We start from the raw sequence: 18,219 nt of genomic DNA, 5'->3' as shown, positions 1-18,219 counted from the left end.
TCCTTAATCTTTGAAGTAGGCAATTCCTTCAATTTCTCTCTCCCCTCCTTTGAACCAGTTTCCCCAGGTCTGGCCTCTTGCTCTTGAAGTTGATCTATCAGCTCATCAGTGGTTAGTTCTTCATTGTCCTCCTCCACCAACTCTTCCACATCCTCCCCACTAACCTCCAACCCCAAGGACTTCCCCAATTCCACAATTGATTCCTCAACTGGTATACTACTCCTCTCAGGGTTACCCTCAAACCCTTCAAAATCCCTTTTGTCTACACATTCTGGCCACAGTTTCTTCCAAGCAGAGTTCAAGGTTCTCTTAGTCACTCCCTCCCAAGCCTTACCTATAAGGTTTACACAACTGAGGATATTAAAGTGATCCTTCCAAAACTCTTTTAGAGTCAATCCAGTGTCTGTGGTCACTTCAAAGCACTTTTGAAACAGAGCTTTTGTGTACAGTTTCTTGAAGTTGGAAATGACCTGCTGGTCCATGGGCTGCAGGAGAGGAGTGGTATTAGGAGGCAAAAACTTCACCTTAATGAAGCTCATGTCCCCATAAAGTCGCTCTGCCACGTCTGTAGGATGACCAGGGGCATTGTCTAACACCAGGAGGCACTTAAGGTCTAATTTCTTTTCAGTTAGGTAATCTTTCACATTGGGGGCAAATGCATGGTGTAACCAGTTATAGAAAAATTCCCTAGTGACCCATGCCTTACTGTTTGCCCTCCACAGCACACACAAATTATCCTTGAGGACATTCTTTTGCCTGAACGCTCTGGGAGTTTCAGAGTGATACACTAATAAAGGCTTAACTTTGCAATCACCACTAGCATTGGCACACATCAACAAAGTAAGCCTGTCTTTCATAGGCTTATGTCCTGGGAGTGCCTTTTCCTCCTGAGTAATGTAGGTCCTGCTTGGCATTTTCTTCCAGAACAGGCCTGTTTCATCACAATTAAACACTTGTTCAGGTTCCAGTCCTTCAGTTTCTATGTACTCCTTGAATTCATGCACATATTTTTCAGCCGCTTTGTGGTCCGAACTGGCAGCCTCACCATGCCGTATCACACTATGGATGCCACTACGCTTCTTAAATCTCTCAAACCAACCTTTGCTGGCCTTAAATTCACTCACATCATCACTAGTTGCAGGCATTTTTTTAATTAAATCGTCATGCAACTTCCTAGCCTTTTCACATATGATCGCTTGAGAGACGCTATCTCCTGCTAGCTGTTTTTCATTTATCCACACCAATAACAGTCTCTCAACATCTTCCATCACTTGCGATCTTTGTTTCGAAAACACAGTTAAACCTTTGGCAACAACAGCTTCCTTGATTGCCGTTTTCTTGCCCACAATAGAAGCGATGGTTGATTTTGGTTTCTTGTACAACCTGACCAGGTCGGTGATACGTACTCCACTTTCATACTTATCAATGATCTCTTTCTTAATTTCAATGGGTATTCTTACCCTTTGAGGTGTAGGGTTGGCACTAGAAGCTTTCTTGGGGCCCATGGTCACTTATTTTCCACAAACAGCACCGAAAACACTGTAATAATACGAAATATTCCGAGTGTATGCTTGAATGTTACCGCGGAGGCTAGCTGGTAAACAATGGGACGGGCGGCACATGTGAGGCTGGCTGAGGGCGCAGATTGGACGCGTCTCGGACGAAGTTCGCTGAGCGGGTTTTTGTCCACTATGCGGGGCAAAATTTTAGCAAACAAAGCGTTCGCTATGCGGATTGTTCGCTATGCAAGGCGTTCGCTATGCGGGGGTCCACTGTATGCATTTTATCGCTCTGGGATGCTTAAATATCATAGAATAGTACGTGTGGGTGGGTTGGCCTGGCTGGCTACCATACATACCGCACTTGATTTCTTACAATAAATACTACTCATCTCACCCTAGATTAAGACTACAAATCTTTTCTTTCTTTCTTTCAACACACCGGCCGTATCCCACCGAGGCGGGGTGGCCCAAAAGGAAAAACGAAAGTTTCTCCTTTCACATTTAGTAATATATACAGGAGAAGAGGTTACTAGCCCCTTGCTCCCAGCATTTTAGTCGCCTCTTACAACACGCATGGCTTACGGAGGAAGAATTCTGTTCCACTTCCCCATGGAGGTAAGAGGAAATAAACAAGAACAAGAACTAGAAAGAAAATAGAAGAAAACCCAGATGGGTGTGTATATACATGTTTGTACATGTATGTGTAGTGTGACCTAAGTGTAAGTAGAAGTAGCAAGATGTACCTGAAATCTTGCATGTTTATGAGACAGAAAAAAGGACACCAGCAATCCTACAATCATGTAAAACAATTACAGGCTTCCATTTTACACTCCCTTGGCAGGACGGTAGTACCTCCCTGGGTGGTTGGTGTCTACCAACCTACTATCAAGGAAGACTACAAATATTTTAAGGAAAGTAATGAGTGAACTGTATATGCATTTTATCGCTCTGGGATGCTTAAATGTAATAGAATATTATGTGTAGGTGGGGTGGCCTGGTATGGTAGCCCGGCTGACTACCACACATACCACACTTAATTTCTTACAATAAATACTACTTGTCTCACCCTAGATTAAGACTACAAATATTTTAAGGTAAGTAATGAGTGCACTATATGTGTATTTTACTTTTGTATTGTTTTTTGATGCCTGGTTCTATTGCTAACTTAATGTATGTTAGTGTAAACTTGTTATCTAGTATTTGTATGTATTTATAAGGGGAAAAAAAGGGTGTTCCACTTTACAGCGATTTCCACTTTACGGCGGTAGCCTGGAACCTAACCTGCCATATAAGTGGGGCCCTACTGTATTATCATTATTATTAGTACTTACGTATTATTATAATTATTATTATTATTATTAATTTAGTGACCTGGAGCACAGTTCCAATTCCCAAGATCAAGAGCCCCTCACCACGTACATACTACTACTAATAATAATAATAATGATAATTATTATTAAAACAATAATAATAAAATATAATAGTAATAATAATAATAATGATAAGAGTAAGGAGAAACTTCAAAAGGCTGACAGTAGTTGGCACCACCATCAGCAAAACATTGGTAACCACTACTAGTACACTTTTCCCCTGTCTAGACTTAAGTAATCTATTTGTATTAGATTAAGTCTGCCCAAAATGCCTCAGCATGATAGTGGCTTTCTTTGCTCCAATCACATTATGATATGTAAACACATATTTTAACCTTTGCAAAGAAATAAATATTTTATTTAATAACTTATTTAAGGAACCTCCCACGAGGGGGAAGTTCGCATCCTGAAATTTTCTTCGTATCCAGAAGCAAAAAATTGACCGAATGACAGTTCGTATCCTGAAAAATTTGCATGGTGGGGGCGTTTGTAAGCCGAGGTTCCACTGTACATAGATAAGGTAGAACACAAATTCTGTAGGCGAGGTATAAGTAAACAAGAGAGAAGTAGTGTTAGTAGTACAGATGAGGAACTTAATAGCAAATTTGGGAGATTATACCAACAGTTTTTGAAATTCTTATATATGAGCTAATTTTTTTTTTTAACACGTCAGTTGTTTCCCACCAAGGCAGGGTGACCCAAAAAGAAAGAAAAAAAACTTTCATCATCGTTCAATGCTTTCACCATCACTCATACATAATCACTGTCTCTGCAGAGGCACTCAGATACAACAGCTTAGATGTCCCTCCAAACAGCCAACATCCCAAACCCCTCCTTTAAAGCGCAGGCATTGTATTTCCCATTTCCAGGACTCAAGTTCAGCTAACCGGTTTCCCTGAATCCCTTCACAAGATATTGCCCAAAAAACATTTGTCTCCATTCACCCCTAACACGCTCACACCCACTGGAAGTCCAAGCCCCTCGCCCACAAAACCTCCTTTGCCCCCTCCCTCCAACCTTTTTGGAAATGGCCCCCTACCTCGCCTTCCTTCCCCTACAGATTTATACGCTCTCCAGGTCATTCTACTTTGCTTCATTCTCTCTAAATGACCAAACCACCTCAACAACCCCTCTTCAGCCCTCTGACTAATACTTTTAGTAACTACACATAATTTCCACGTAACGAATTCTCTGCATGATATTTAAACCACATATTGTCCTTAGACACGGCATATCCACTGCCTCCAGCTTCAGCATTTACAACCCATGCTTCACACCCATATAAGTGTTGGTACCACTATACTCTCGTACATTCCCTTCTTTACCTCCATGGAAAACATTTTTTGTCTCCACAGATACCCCAGTGCACCATTCACCTTTTTTCCTTCAACAATTCTATGGTTAACCTCATCCTTCATAAACCCATCCACTGACAAGTCAACTCCCAAATATCTGAAAACATACACTTCTTCCATACTCCCTCCCTCCAATGTGATATTCAATTTTTATCTAAATTGTTTGATACCCTCATAACCTTACTCTTATGTATGCTCACTTTCAACTTTCTACCTTTACATGCCCTCCCAAACTCGTCCACTAACCTCTGCAACTTTTCCTTAGAATCTCCCAAAAGTACAGTATCATCAGAATAAAGTAACTGTGTCAACTCCCATTTTGTATCTGATTCCCCATAATTTAATCCCACCCCTCTCCCCAGCACCCTAGCATTAACTTCTTTTACATCCCCATCTATAAATGTTAAACAACCATGGTGACATTACACATCCCTGTCTATGACCTACTTTTACTTGAAAGTAATCTTCCTGTCTCCTACATACCCTGACCTGAGCCTCACTATCCTCATAAAAATATGAGCATTAAATTTTTATATATCATCAATACATGTACCCTGAACTAGAGTCATCTCTGCTGAGGCAGGCAGTGATGTTCCCTGGGAACCACCACTTACCTTACCTGGATCAGACCACCAGGATAACACTTTCAGAATTAAATGAAGAAGGTTTGGAAATACTGCCTTTTAGACAGGAGCACTAACTGTTCAATCAACTTTTAGCTAATAATGCCACCTTCAGGTGTCACTTCTGGATAAGGAGGTAACCTCTGGTCATCCTCCATCAGTGGTACTTCCAGATAGCTACACACTGTCTCACCAGACCATAGAGTCACCCGATACGCTCTAAGACGATCCAATTTCCATCAGGTGGGGTGGCACTACCACCACAGTACCAACAATACGAGTTACATTAGAACAGGGCTTAACAGAGCTAGATTTCACAACTGAAAAACATTAGGATGTGTTTCCTTACGATACTTGATGTTCATTTTTCATGGGTACCTGAGTGTTAGTAAATTGGTGTAGGTTGCATCCTGGGACAAAATTGCCCCAATTTTCCCAAAATGCTCTGCATAACAAGGGGCTTTCTATATAGTAGTATGTCGTTGATGTCAGCTAGGACTGTATACCTTGTATAAGTACTTGTAGAAATGAAGATTATTGTTATAAGGTCAAAAGGAGGAGGGTTGGGGGTGGTCAGATTTGATCCAAGGAAAGGGAGAAGGTTCAATTCCCTGGATCAAAAGCCCCTTTACCACAGCAACTAACTGCTAAATATTACTCAAGAGGAATTACTTATCTGCAGCATATTTGGTTAATACAAAACAACTTTATATATGTATATAGTAACAGTATATTTTTAGTTAACAGCTACACTATTTTACACACACTACAATCATTAGTGTTTCAGCTACATAGTTTTTAACTTGCACAAAAACTGCTTCTATAAACACTTTCCTTTATGCTCCTTTTGCTCAACCTTATTTTTCAGTTCTGTATTTTACAATGTATTATTTTGTAATACCTCTCAAGGGGTGAATGGTACCTTGACCTAAGGAACCAGACTTGATTTTTTCTTCCTTGAATCAAGCTTGATTGCCTCGCATTCCCCAGGCACTGTGTGAGCCCTACAATACATATTAATTTTACTTAAAACTGTAAGTAAACACACTCAACAAATTATTATTACAATCATGGGCAGGGGATGTTGCAGAAGGAACTAGATTCTGAGGTCATACATCACCTACGAAAATGAGAGAAAATCTGGTTTGATCCAAGAAGGGAGGAAGTCAGGTTCAATTCCTTGGATCAAGAGACCCCTCACCAGTATCATGAACTACATGAATTTTTATAAATAAAGATCTTTCTTCTTTCAACAAACTGGCCACATCCCACCGATAAATAAAAATAAAAAATATTATTGTACACATGAATCTTGATCCTAACTCTCTACTGATCACTTTTCCACTAGCTAAAACAGCAAAATATTTATGCTCCTGTGTGTAGGTGAAGCAAAGTCAGAGCTTCACTAAGACAAGCTGTAGCACTGGATGAGGCTGTCAGTGTAGAAATAAATGCTGTACTCATTAGGTCAACTGCTTGATCATGCAAAAGTAAAATGACTTCAGGGAGATGTTCCAAGGCAGTCTCTATCACACCACTATCTTCACTCTTTAGGGCACTAAGCACAGCTTGGCCAACACGGCCGCCCAAAGCAGGACGCTGGTGTAACAAACGAGCAACTAATTCCCAGCATAAACGGCTAACATCTTTATGTTCACTGACAATTCCTTCACAAAATGTATGTGTGAAAGATGGCAGGGCAGCATTGACCCAGGGAAGTGGCAAGTCAATAATTTTCTTGAGAATCTCTAGCTGATCTTCTGGGAATCGTGAAGCCTCCAATCTAGCTTGGAGTTCCTCAACTTGGGACATTATCCATGGTGGTGGCATTGGGCCATGGAAACCCCCAAATGACAAACTGGGATCTGAACCACAAATCTGATTTGAAGCAGATTCTTTGGGCTGATCCATGCCACGAGCTGCAGCAATAGCAGCCAGAGAGCGAACAGCAGCAATATCAGGGTGATGAATCTGCAGCGTAGCTAATAAGTTGGAGTGAGAGCATAAGTAAGCCCCAGCTGGTCCACCCTGACAACCTACCCACTCCATCAGAAGGCATGAGAATCTTACCAGTAAATGGTCAAGATCTTGGATGATAGGATGTGCCTTAAATAAAGCCATAAAGCTATCTAATGTTGGAGTTAGTGCTGAATGATGTTGAGGTGCAAATAGCAGAGGCTGCAGGAGCTCTAATACACCCAGTACCATTGAAAACAACTCTAGGTAATTGCTAGTTCGCAATGCTGTAAAATGCAAGTGGTTTGTGCCTTTTAATGAAGCAGCCAGCAAAGGAAGATGACGTAGTACTATCAGTGGATGAGATGCAGCCTGTTTTCGAACTGCAAACTCCAAATCGCACATGCGTCGGAGAAACTCTTTACCTGGCTGAGGTGAAGCAAGCATGGTAAGGAGTGTGTGTAATGCAACATCTGCCCCACTTTCCTGAGCTCTGCCTCCAGATGCACCAGCTAATACAACTCTATTTATTGTACCTGGTACTAAATACGATATTATTCGCGGCATCCTCAGGTAAAGATGATAAAGCAGATGTCCAGCTGCTTGTCCACATGAATCTGTCCCTTGAGAAACTTCGGCCAAATGTTCTGCAACAGCCTGAACTGAAGAAGGTGAGTCATCTAAATAATGAAGTAGTAAAGGCAAATGGGTTTCTAAAGATGCTGTACCACGTGCTGCTTCTATAGCTGCTTGGCATTCTGCTATCATGTACTGAGATAGATGAACAATTTCTGAGGCACTAAATGACACTAAAGTTTCTCGGGGAGCATGGCGAGGTGTACGACGTTCCCTACCCTGCCATAATTTGGGCACGTGCAACACAGCCCAGACAAATCCCAAAACTGCTGCAGGATCCAATGTTGGACTATGAACATGGAGAAGTGCACGTACACAATGTTCTAGTGTGTCCCATCTTGCTTGATGTGTAAAGGCAGCCAGGAGGTATGCCTGACTATAACCACCTTCCTTACGTTCAGTACCACCTCGCTTTTTGAAAAGCAGAATTTGCTGTAGTTGATCACACCCTTTTTCCAACTCAGGGTCCAACACCTGTAACCAGTCTAACAAAAGGGCAGTAGCTGTACTAGCACCAACTTGAACCTCCTCATCGTGTTTTACTGAGACACCAGTCAACAAGAGTTGTGACAGAGCACCAACTACAGGTGCCATCTTTCCATCTTTCATAGCACATCCCACAACATGACAGATCTCTTTTTCTAAATTATTTGGCTGTGTGGCAGCCAAGTGAAGCAAAACCACTTGAGTAGAAGATATGTCAATTTCTGCCTGTGGTTCCTTTTTCTTTACTTCTTTACACTGAATTTCTTCGATGTTGAAAGACTGAAGAACACGTGTTAAGGGAGATACCCTTTCAGGTGCCATCCTCAAGATAATGGCAACTAGCTGGCAAGTGAGACTATACAATTTTTCACATCCCTTCTTGTTATGCAAGTTCTTAAGCAATCGGAACAGTGAAGCTGAGTGGATATAGTGGTCGTGTAGCCCAGCCACAAAATTTGAAGCATGTTGCTGAAAAAGACATTTCTCATTAACTTCTTTAGTTTCATATTGTACAGTGTTTAACTTCTGGCAAACTTAACCCTTTCACTGTCGCGATCCCTGCTCACAAACTTGCTCTGTGTCGAAGAATTTAAAAAAAAAAATTTTTTTTTCTTATGAAGTGCTATAGAATCTTTTCCTGATGGTAATGACACCAAAAGTATGAAATTTGATGAAAAACTTATGGAATTAGGCTTTCACGAATTAGTAGTCTTGGCAATATTTACACATTAGTGATTTTGCTCACTGAGTCCTGTTTTTGGCCAATTCCATTGTTCCATTCAACCAAACTCATAGCTTTTTCACCCAAACTCCTTTTGTTCTATCGACTGATTACAAGAAACCACCCATTTACCCATTTCAATTACCTAATAAAGTGATCAGAAATTCGTAATGTGGCCAATTTCTTACACAATTCAAAGAAGGCCAATTTCAAAATAGGGTCCAGAATTAACAATACAAACATTCCTAGCACTAAAATAACGTTTTCTCTGTTCATTAGTCACATCTCCAGGCCCCTCTTATATTACTCTTGCTTTCCATTTTGAATTTTTATTCACACAAAACATTTACTGTTATGCAGACTACCGCATTATTGTAAAAATGGTATAAATAATATCAGCATATTTGTGAAAGCATATTATACCCACCAGTTGATGTGTATTGGACCCATGATGTTATCTGTTTACTCTTGAACATTGGCAAAAATCAAACATTTCCACTACTTTGAGCTCAATTTTGAGGTACTTTTAGTCTATAAACAATTCAAAATCATCTATATTTCTGTAATATATCTTCCATTCTATCAAATGAGACCAAGAAAACGAGAATACAAACATAAATACCATACGAAAATACACCACAAAGTCGCTGCTTTAAATGAAAAATATGGTTGTAGTTTTTTTTTCTCATGCACTGTGTGCTGCAGGAGTTTTTTATACTGCGCACACTGACCACTCAGACCCATTCTCTCATATGCAGGCCTACCAGCTTTCTCCCGCAAGATTTGAAGCCGCTAGAATTTTGGCATACTACGTATTATGGGACCGACACTGGCTTGCAAGCCGTAATATTACGGAACCGACAGTGAAAGGCTTAACATAATAAAATATCAAGCTCCTAGAAAATGAAAAATTTATTACTAATTTTATTTAAATAAGATGATTATAAAATATGAATTATTAAGGAAAACTTAATAATGTGAACTACACTAAAGTACATACCACAGACTGCATTATAGCATTGAGGCTACTGAGGAACTCATTTATGTAAGGTCCATCTGGGTCATGTCTACTAATCTCCCTGCTAAAGTGACGCTGCAACACTCGCATCGTATCTTGCACCTGAAAGAATTCCACAAATTAAAATCATAAAAGAATATACGAGTAGTGACCCTAGTAATTTTATTCAACTTTCTGCATATTATTTATCATGCTAAAAACCCATAAATGCTTCACTTAATAATAATATAATAAAATTTTATTTCTTTGCTAAGGTTGCAATGTGTGTTTACATTTCATAATTTGATTGGTACAAAGAAAGTCACTATCATGCCGAGGCATTTCAGGCAGACTTAACCTAATACACTTACAGACTACTTAAGTCTAGACAGGTGAAGAGTGGTAGAATGCAAGTATTCAATATTTTACTCGATTAGTAATACGAGGTAGTATAATTAGTGATAACATAACAATGGACTGTCTCGTGTAAGGAATAAACTGTAACCTATCTCTTTAACACTACTGAACTTTCTTGGAAAATAAGTTATTATAATTATCAATAACAACATTGCGCTAGCCAAGGATTCGAACCCATGTTGTACTGGCCTGCCTCATGGTAAGCGAGAACCACATGACACTTTAAACCACAGGACCACCCAACCCTACAAGAATGGCGCAGCCAGCACACAGCTAGCTGTTGGGCCACCATCCAAGGGCATATGGAGGTGTGGGAGCCTCTAAGCTAATTTCATTCTCATCCCTGTTTGGTGTACTAGCCTCACAAGCAGTATTTATATAATACAGTGGACCCCCGCATAGCGACTTTAATCCATGCAAGAGGGCTCATTGTTATGCGATATGATCGGTATGCGAATGAATTTTCCCCATAAGAAATAATGGAAATCAAATTAATCCGTGCAAGACACCCAAAAGTATGAAAAAAAAAAATTTACCACATGAAATGTTAATTTTAATACACACAAACTGAAAAAGGCATGCACAATTACATGACACTTACTTTTATTGAAGATCTGGTGATGATTGATGGGATGGGAGGAGGGGAGAGAGAGTGTTAGTGTTTAGAAGGGGAATCCCCTTCCATTAAGACTTGAGGTGTCGAGTCCTTTTCTGGGGTTACTTCCCTTCTTCTTTTAATGCCACTAGGACCAGCTTCAGAGTCACTGGACTTCTGTCGCACAACATATCTGTCCATAGTGGCCTGTACCTCTCGTTCCTTTATGACTTCCCTAAAGTGTTTCACAACATTGTCAGTGTAATAATCACCAGCACAGCTTGCAATAGCTGTGTGAGGGTGATTTTCACCCATGAAGGTTTGCACTTCAAGCCACTTTGCACAGATTTCCTTAATCTTTGTAGTAGGCAATTTCTTCAATTTCTCTCTCCCCTCCTTCGAACCAGTTTCCTCAGGTCTGGCCTCTTGCTGTTGAAGTTGATCTATCAGCTCATCAGTGGTTAGTTCTTCATTGTCCTCCTCCACCAACTCTTCCACATCATCCCCACTAACCTCCAACCCCAAGGACTTTCCCAATGCCACAATGGATTCCTCAACTGGCATAATCCTCTCAGGGTTAGCCTCAAACCCTTCAAAATCCCTTTTGTCTACACATTCTGGCCACAGTTTCTTCCAAGCAGAGTTCAAGGTCTTCTTAGTCACTCCCTCCCAAGCCTTACCTATAAGGTTTACACAATTGAGGATATTAAAGTGCTCTCTCCAAAACTCTCTTAGAGTCAGTTGAGTTTCTGAGGTCACTACAAAGCACCCTTCAAACAGAGCTTTTGTGTACAGTTTTTTGAAGTTTGCAATAACCTGCTGGTCCATGGGCTGCAGGAGAGGAGTGGTATTAGGAGGCAAAAACTTCACCTTAATGAATTTCATGTCCCCATAAAGTCGCTCTGCCACGTCTGTAGGATGACCAGGGGCATTGTCTAACACCAGGAGGCACTTAAGTTCTAATTTCTTTTCAGTTAGGTAATCTTTCACATTGGGGGCAAATGCATGGTGTAACCAGTCATAGAAAAAGTCCCTAGTGACCCATGCCTTACTGTTTGCCCTCCACAGCACACACAAATTCTCCTTGAGGACATTCTTTTGCCTGAACGGTCTGGGAGTTTCAGAGTGATACACTAATAAAGGCTTCACTTTGCAATCACCAGTAGCATTGGAACACATTAACAAAGTAAGCCTGTCTTTCATAGGCTTATGTCCTGGGAGTGCCGTTTCCTCCTCAGTAATGTAGGTCCTGCTTGGCATTTTCTTCCAAAACAGGCCTGTTTCATCACAATTAAACACTTGTTCAGGTTTCAGTCCTTCACTGTCTATGTACTCCATGAATTCCTGCACATATTTTTCAGCTGCTTTGTGGTCCGAACTGGCAGCCTCACCATGCCTTATCACACTATGTATGCCACTACGCTTCTTAAATCTCTCAAACCAACCTTTGCTGGCCTTAAATTCACTCACATCATCACTAGTTGCAGGCATTTTTTTAATTAAATCCTCATGCAACTTCCTAGCCTTTTTGCTTATGATCGCTTGAGAGACACTATCTCCTGCTAGCTGTTTTTCATTTATCCACACCAATAAGAGTCTCTCAACATCTTCCATCACTTGCGATCTCTTGTTTCGAAAACACAGTTAAACCTTTGGCAAGAACAGCTTCCTTGATTGCCTTTCTGTTGCCCACAATAGTAGCGATGGTTGATTTGGGTTTCTTGTACAATCTGGCCAGGTCGGCGACACGCACTCCACTTTCATACTTATCAATGATCTCTTTCTTCATCTCTATAGTAATTCTCACCCTTATTCCTGTAGGGTTGGCACTAGAAGCTTTCTTGGGGCCCATGGTCACTTATTTTCCAGATAAAATCACCAAAAACACTGTAATAATACGAAATGTTCCGATTGTATGCTTGGATGTTACCGCGGAGGCTGGCTGGTAAACAATGCCACCGGCTGCACATGTGAGGCTGGCTAAGGGCGCACATTGGACGCGTCTCGGACGAAGAGCGGTGAGTGGGTTTTTGAGCGGTATGCGAGGCAAAATTTTTGCGATAAAAGCGAGCGGTATGCGGATTGAACGTTATGTGATGCGTACGGTATGCGGGGGTCCACTGTATTGTAACCACGAATGAGTGGTATTGATCAATAACAACACTGCGCTAGCCAAGGATTTGAACAATAATATATAAATACTGCTCGTGAGGCTAGTACACTAAACGGGGATGAGAATGAAATTAGCTTAGAATGCTCCCACACCTCTGTATGCCCTCGGATGGCGGTCCAACAGCCAGCTGTGTGCTGGCTGCGCCATTCTTGTAGGGTTGGGTGGTCCTGTGGTTTAAAGCGTCATGTGGTTCTCGCTAACCATGAGGCAGGCCAGTACAACATGGGTTCGAATCCTTGGCTAGCACAGTGTTGTTATTGATCAATACCACTCGTTCGTGGTTACAATAATAAATTATTATTATTATAAATAAAAAATAAATGAAAAATTAACATAAGACTATGTACAGTAGGGCCCCCACTTACAGGGCAGGTTAGGCTCCAGGCTACCGCCGTAAAGCAGAAATCGCCGTAAACAATAAAAACAATAAAAACAATAAAAAAGTAAAATACACATATAGTACACTCATTACTTACCTTAAAATATTTGTAGTCTTAATCTAGGGTGAGATGAGTAGTATTTATTGTAAGAAATCAAGTGTGGTATGTATGTAGCCAGCCAAGCTACCATACCAGGCCAACCCACCCACACATAATACATGTACATGTATTCTATAACATTTAAAGTGTCCCAGAGCGATAAAATGCACATACAGTTCACTCATTACTTTTTTTTTTTTTTTCAACAAGTCGGCCGTCTCCCACCGAGGCAGGGTGACCCAAAAAAGAAAGAAAATCCCCAAAAAGAAAATACTTTCATCATCATTCAACACTTTCACCACACTCACACATTATCACTGTTTTTGCAGAGGTGCTCAGAATACAACTCATTACTTACCTTAAAATATTTGTAGTCCTAATGTAGGGTCAGAGGTGAGTAAACAAGATAAAACAAATAAACGAGAGAGAAAATGAGTACATGAGAGAGGGCAGGTGCGGAGGCATGTAAATAAACCAGGCGTACACAAGTTTTGTAAACAAACCAGGCGTACACATCTGTGTACTAGTTACATAGTGTACAAGTTGTCTCCATGTTGATACAGTAGAATAAATAAAGAGCAACACTCCCATTCTTGTATAACACCATTATTAGAAGTAATTACGTTCTGAGTGAAGGCATACGAAAGGAATAATTTTCTACAGTTACCCCCCAATTATAGTATACACATTTTCTCTGATGTTGGACTAGAGAAAACGTTATTCTTGTTATCATACATACAAATCGTCTCTCTACCACATCTCATATTTTTGTGAGTTTATATTACTGTGAGATGTATTTATCAAGTTTATATGTTATGTGTCATGTTTATTATATAATTTTGAAAAAATATCATACATGGATTAATGAAAATGTGTATATTAACGTAATATATGACATTTAATGAGACTCGGTGATTATTATTGAGTATTATTATTACCATTACTAATACAGCATCTCAACACATAAGACACTCTTACTTATTTTAATGTGTACCTGCATACCAGCACAGTAAGTATATTTAGGCACAGGTATACATAAACATAATTATCAGAGTATACATAAAATATGAAATAATTATTAAAAACATATGAAATTTTGGAAAGCTTCCAGACATAATGGAGAGACGCCGTGCCACGGAGCTCACGGAGAATGTAAAGAAACTGGGCGGGGTGCGCTGACCATATTACAAAGTCAGGTGGGGGGAGCCATATAGTGAGTTTTGGTCATAATTTGAAATGTCCATATTAGCGAACGCCGTAAAGCAAAACACCGTAGAGTGAAACGCCGTAAAGCAGGACCCTACTGTACAGGAGTGAAGACAAACGGTTTTTGAGACTTAACAAGCTGTTGGAGTGTTTATCTGGAGTTTACCTGGAGAAGGTTTCAGGGGTCAATGCCCCCACAGCTCAGTCTGAGACCAGGCCTCATAGTGGATCAGGGACTGATCAACCAGGCTGTTACTGCTGGCCACACGCAAGCTGACATATGAACCACAGCCCGGTTGGTCAGATACTGACTTTAGGTGTCTGTCCAGTGCCTTCTTAACCCTTTCAGGGTCCGTCCCGTAGATCTACGGCTTTACGTTCAGGGTCCAAACCGTAGATCTATGCCAAAATTCTAGCGCCATCAAATTTAGCACGAGAAGGCTGGTAGGCCTGCATCTAAGAGAATGGGTCTGGGTGGTCAGTGTGCACACCATAGAAAAAATCTGGACGCCCACATGGCATTGTGGGAACGCCGGCAAAGTAGCTTTGTTCATAGTGCCTGGCGGCAAGGAAGCTCTCACTCCCCACTCACTCTCCGGGAGAATTCTGACTCTCCTCTTCACAACTTACAGTTCTAAGACTGATGAAAGTGGAGCTGAAGACGAATTCTATGGTTTTGAACCATATGGTACCATTGTGCCATATGGTACAATGGTACCATATGGTACAATGGTACCATATGGTACAATGGTGTCATGTCATACAATGGTATCATATGGTACAATGGTACCATATGGTACAATGTACCATATAGTACATTGTACCATATGGTACATTATATCATATGGTACAGGGTACAGGGACCCTAATGGAAATAAGTCTGTCTGACTTTTTTGGGTTATCCTAGGTTCTCCAAGCATATGCTGCTAAGTATGATATTCTATGTAACTTTATTTGTGTATAACTAAATAAACTTACTTATGATGCCACATACACTTGAGTAAGTTTATTCAGGTATACAGAAATACAATTACATAGATTATCATACATAGCAGCATACGTATAAAATCCTAGGATAACCCAAAAAAGTCAGGGTGACTTATTTCCATAGTTATCCCTGACTCAAGAAATCGTAAATAAACCATACCCCCGGCCGGGGGTATGGTTTATTTGCAATCGTGTCATTACGATTTCTTGAGTCATGTTGACGGCAGTGAAGGGACTTGAGCTAGAGTTCGTCACTGCCACGCTAGCTGGAGATTCGTCTGTAAAAACTTGCATTTGTGGTCACAGAGGTGCCTGTGCTAACCTTCCTATGGTGTAGAAATATACCTAGTTGGATGAATCTTATTGTGGCTAGCTGGTCTAGTGGCTAACGCGACGGGCTGGAGTTTTGAGACTCTATGACCGCGGGTTCAATCCCAGCCGGGGGTATGGTTTATAGTTATCCTGTATCTGTACCATATGGTGTCCTGTACTGTATGGTACCCTGTACCATATGGTACCCTGTGCCATATGGTACCCTGTACCATTTGGTGCCCTGTACCATATGGTACCCTGTGCCATATGGTATCCTGTACCATATGGTACCCTGTACCATATGGTACCCTGTACCATATGGTACCCTGTACCATATGGTACCCTGTACCATATGGTACCCTGCACCATATGTTATCCTGTACTGCATGGTTCCCTATACCATATAGTACAATGTACCATATGGTACCCTGTAACATATGATACCGTGTTCCATATGGTCAATAAGTGTTGGTGGCATGAGACACCAGCCAAGACTGAGTGAGTGGCGACACAAGCTAGCTACTGACTCCGCAGTTTCTAAGACAAAGCACTTTGTCATCCACCTCAAGGAACACGTAAAGTTCCTGTACACTTGTAAATATATAATAGAACATTACTAATATACAACATTTTTGCATATTTTTGTTGTAAACAACTATTGTAAACAAAATAATAATGAAAATATTAGTGTGTTTATTGTACTGAATACAACAGTACCATATAGTACATGGTACAATGAACCATATGGTATCATTGTACTGTATGGTACAATGAACCATATGGTATCATTGTACTGTATGGTACAATGAACCATATGGTATCATTGTACTGTATGGTACAATGAACCATATGGTATCATTGTACTGTATGGCACAATGTACCATATGGTACCATTGCATCATATGGTACCATATGGTACCATTGCATCATATGGTACCATATGGTACCATTACACCATATGGTACCATTGCACTATATGGTACCATTATATCATATGGTACCATTGTACCAAATGGTGCCATTGTACCATATGGTGCCATTGTACTAAATGGTGCCATTGTACCATATGGTACCATTGTAGCATATGGTACCATTGCATCATATGGTGCCATTGTACCATATGGTACAATTGCACCCTATGGCACCATTGTACGATATGGTACTATATGGTACCATTGTATCATATGGTACCATTGTATCATGTGCCATTGTGCCATATTGTACCATATGGTACCATTGTATCATGTGCCATTGTGCCATATTGTACCATATGGTACCATTGTATCATATGGTGCCAATGTACCATATGGTACCATTGCACCCTATGGCACCATTGTACCATATGGTACTATATGGTACCGTTGTATTCAACACAATAACCGCACTAATATTTTCATCATTTTGTTTACAATAAACTTGTAAACAAGTTTTGTAAGCAATATAATGATAAACAAATTAGTGCAGTTATTGCGTGGAATACAATGAGTGTACACTTATACAATATACATTATACTGGTCTCACAGGCCACAAATGTTATTAGACAAAAAGAAAAAAAAATAGAAAAGAAAAGAAAAAAGTATAAAAAATGTAAAATAAAAAAATGGGATTTTGTGGAAGTCACTGATGTTGCCGCCACCCGGTCATTTTTGGTCAACTTCCCGCTGCTGTATCTCGGTAAGTACTGATCAGAATTTTTTTTTTTGTCTTATTACCCTCACAAAAATATACTCTTTAATTCTGTAAGAAAAAATAATTTTTTTTTTTTTTTCAAAATTTCTTGAACACTGGAGCACCACTTCAGATTTTGGCCTTGGACCCTGAAGGGGTTAAAGACAGCAGGGGTCTATTGTAATCCCCCTTATGTATGCTGGGAGGCAACTGAACAGTCTTGGGCCCCGGACACCTATTGTGTTTTCTCTCAGTGTACTCGTAGCACCCCTGCTTTTCATCAAGGGAATGTTGCATCTCTTGCCGAGTCTTTTGCTTTCACAGGGAGCGATTTTCATGTGCAGGTTTGGTACCAATCCCTCCAGGACCTCCCAAGTGTATATTATCATGTACAGTGGACCCCCGCCTAACGATCAGCTCCCAACTCGACCAATTATGTAAGTGTATTTTTGTAAGTGCTTTTGTAGGTGTATTTTTGGGGGTCTGAAACGGACTAATCTAATTCACAATATTCCTTATAGGAACAAATTCGGTCTATAACGGTGCCCAAACAGACTTCTGGATTGAAATAATATCGTTAGGCAGGGGTCCACTGTATCTCTATTGTCTGCGTTCCAGGGAATACAGATCAAGGACCTTCAGCCGTTCCCAGTAATTTAGGTGCCTTATTGTACTTGTGTGTGCTGTGAAAGTTCTTTGTACACTCTCCAGGTCTGCAATGTCGCCAGCCTTGAA

The 18,219-nt window shown here is 40.5% G+C and overlaps 1 protein-coding gene across 1 annotated transcript in view; it reads right to left on the bottom strand.

Moving 5' to 3' along the window:
- Positions 1–5,555: 5,555 nt before the first annotated feature.
- The window catches only part of IntS1 (integrator complex subunit 1), an 89,078-nt gene continuing 76,414 nt past the window's right edge, over positions 5,556–18,219 (bottom strand). The window contains exons 7-8 of the mRNA XM_053799708.2: positions 9,650–9,769; positions 5,556–8,396 (exon numbers count right to left, since the gene is read on the bottom strand). Of these exons, the coding sequence (XP_053655683.1) occupies positions 6,216–8,396; positions 9,650–9,769 (2,301 nt within the window). The 3' untranslated portion in view covers positions 5,556–6,215. The remainder of the gene's footprint in view (positions 8,397–9,649; positions 9,770–18,219) is intronic.

This window comes from Cherax quadricarinatus, chromosome 10 (assembly GCF_038502225.1).
Source record: "Cherax quadricarinatus isolate ZL_2023a chromosome 10, ASM3850222v1, whole genome shotgun sequence".
NCBI lineage: Eukaryota > Metazoa > Arthropoda > Malacostraca > Decapoda > Parastacidae > Cherax > Cherax quadricarinatus.
Note: the sequence above shows the minus strand (reverse complement) of the source record. Positions and strands in the feature narration are given on the sequence as shown.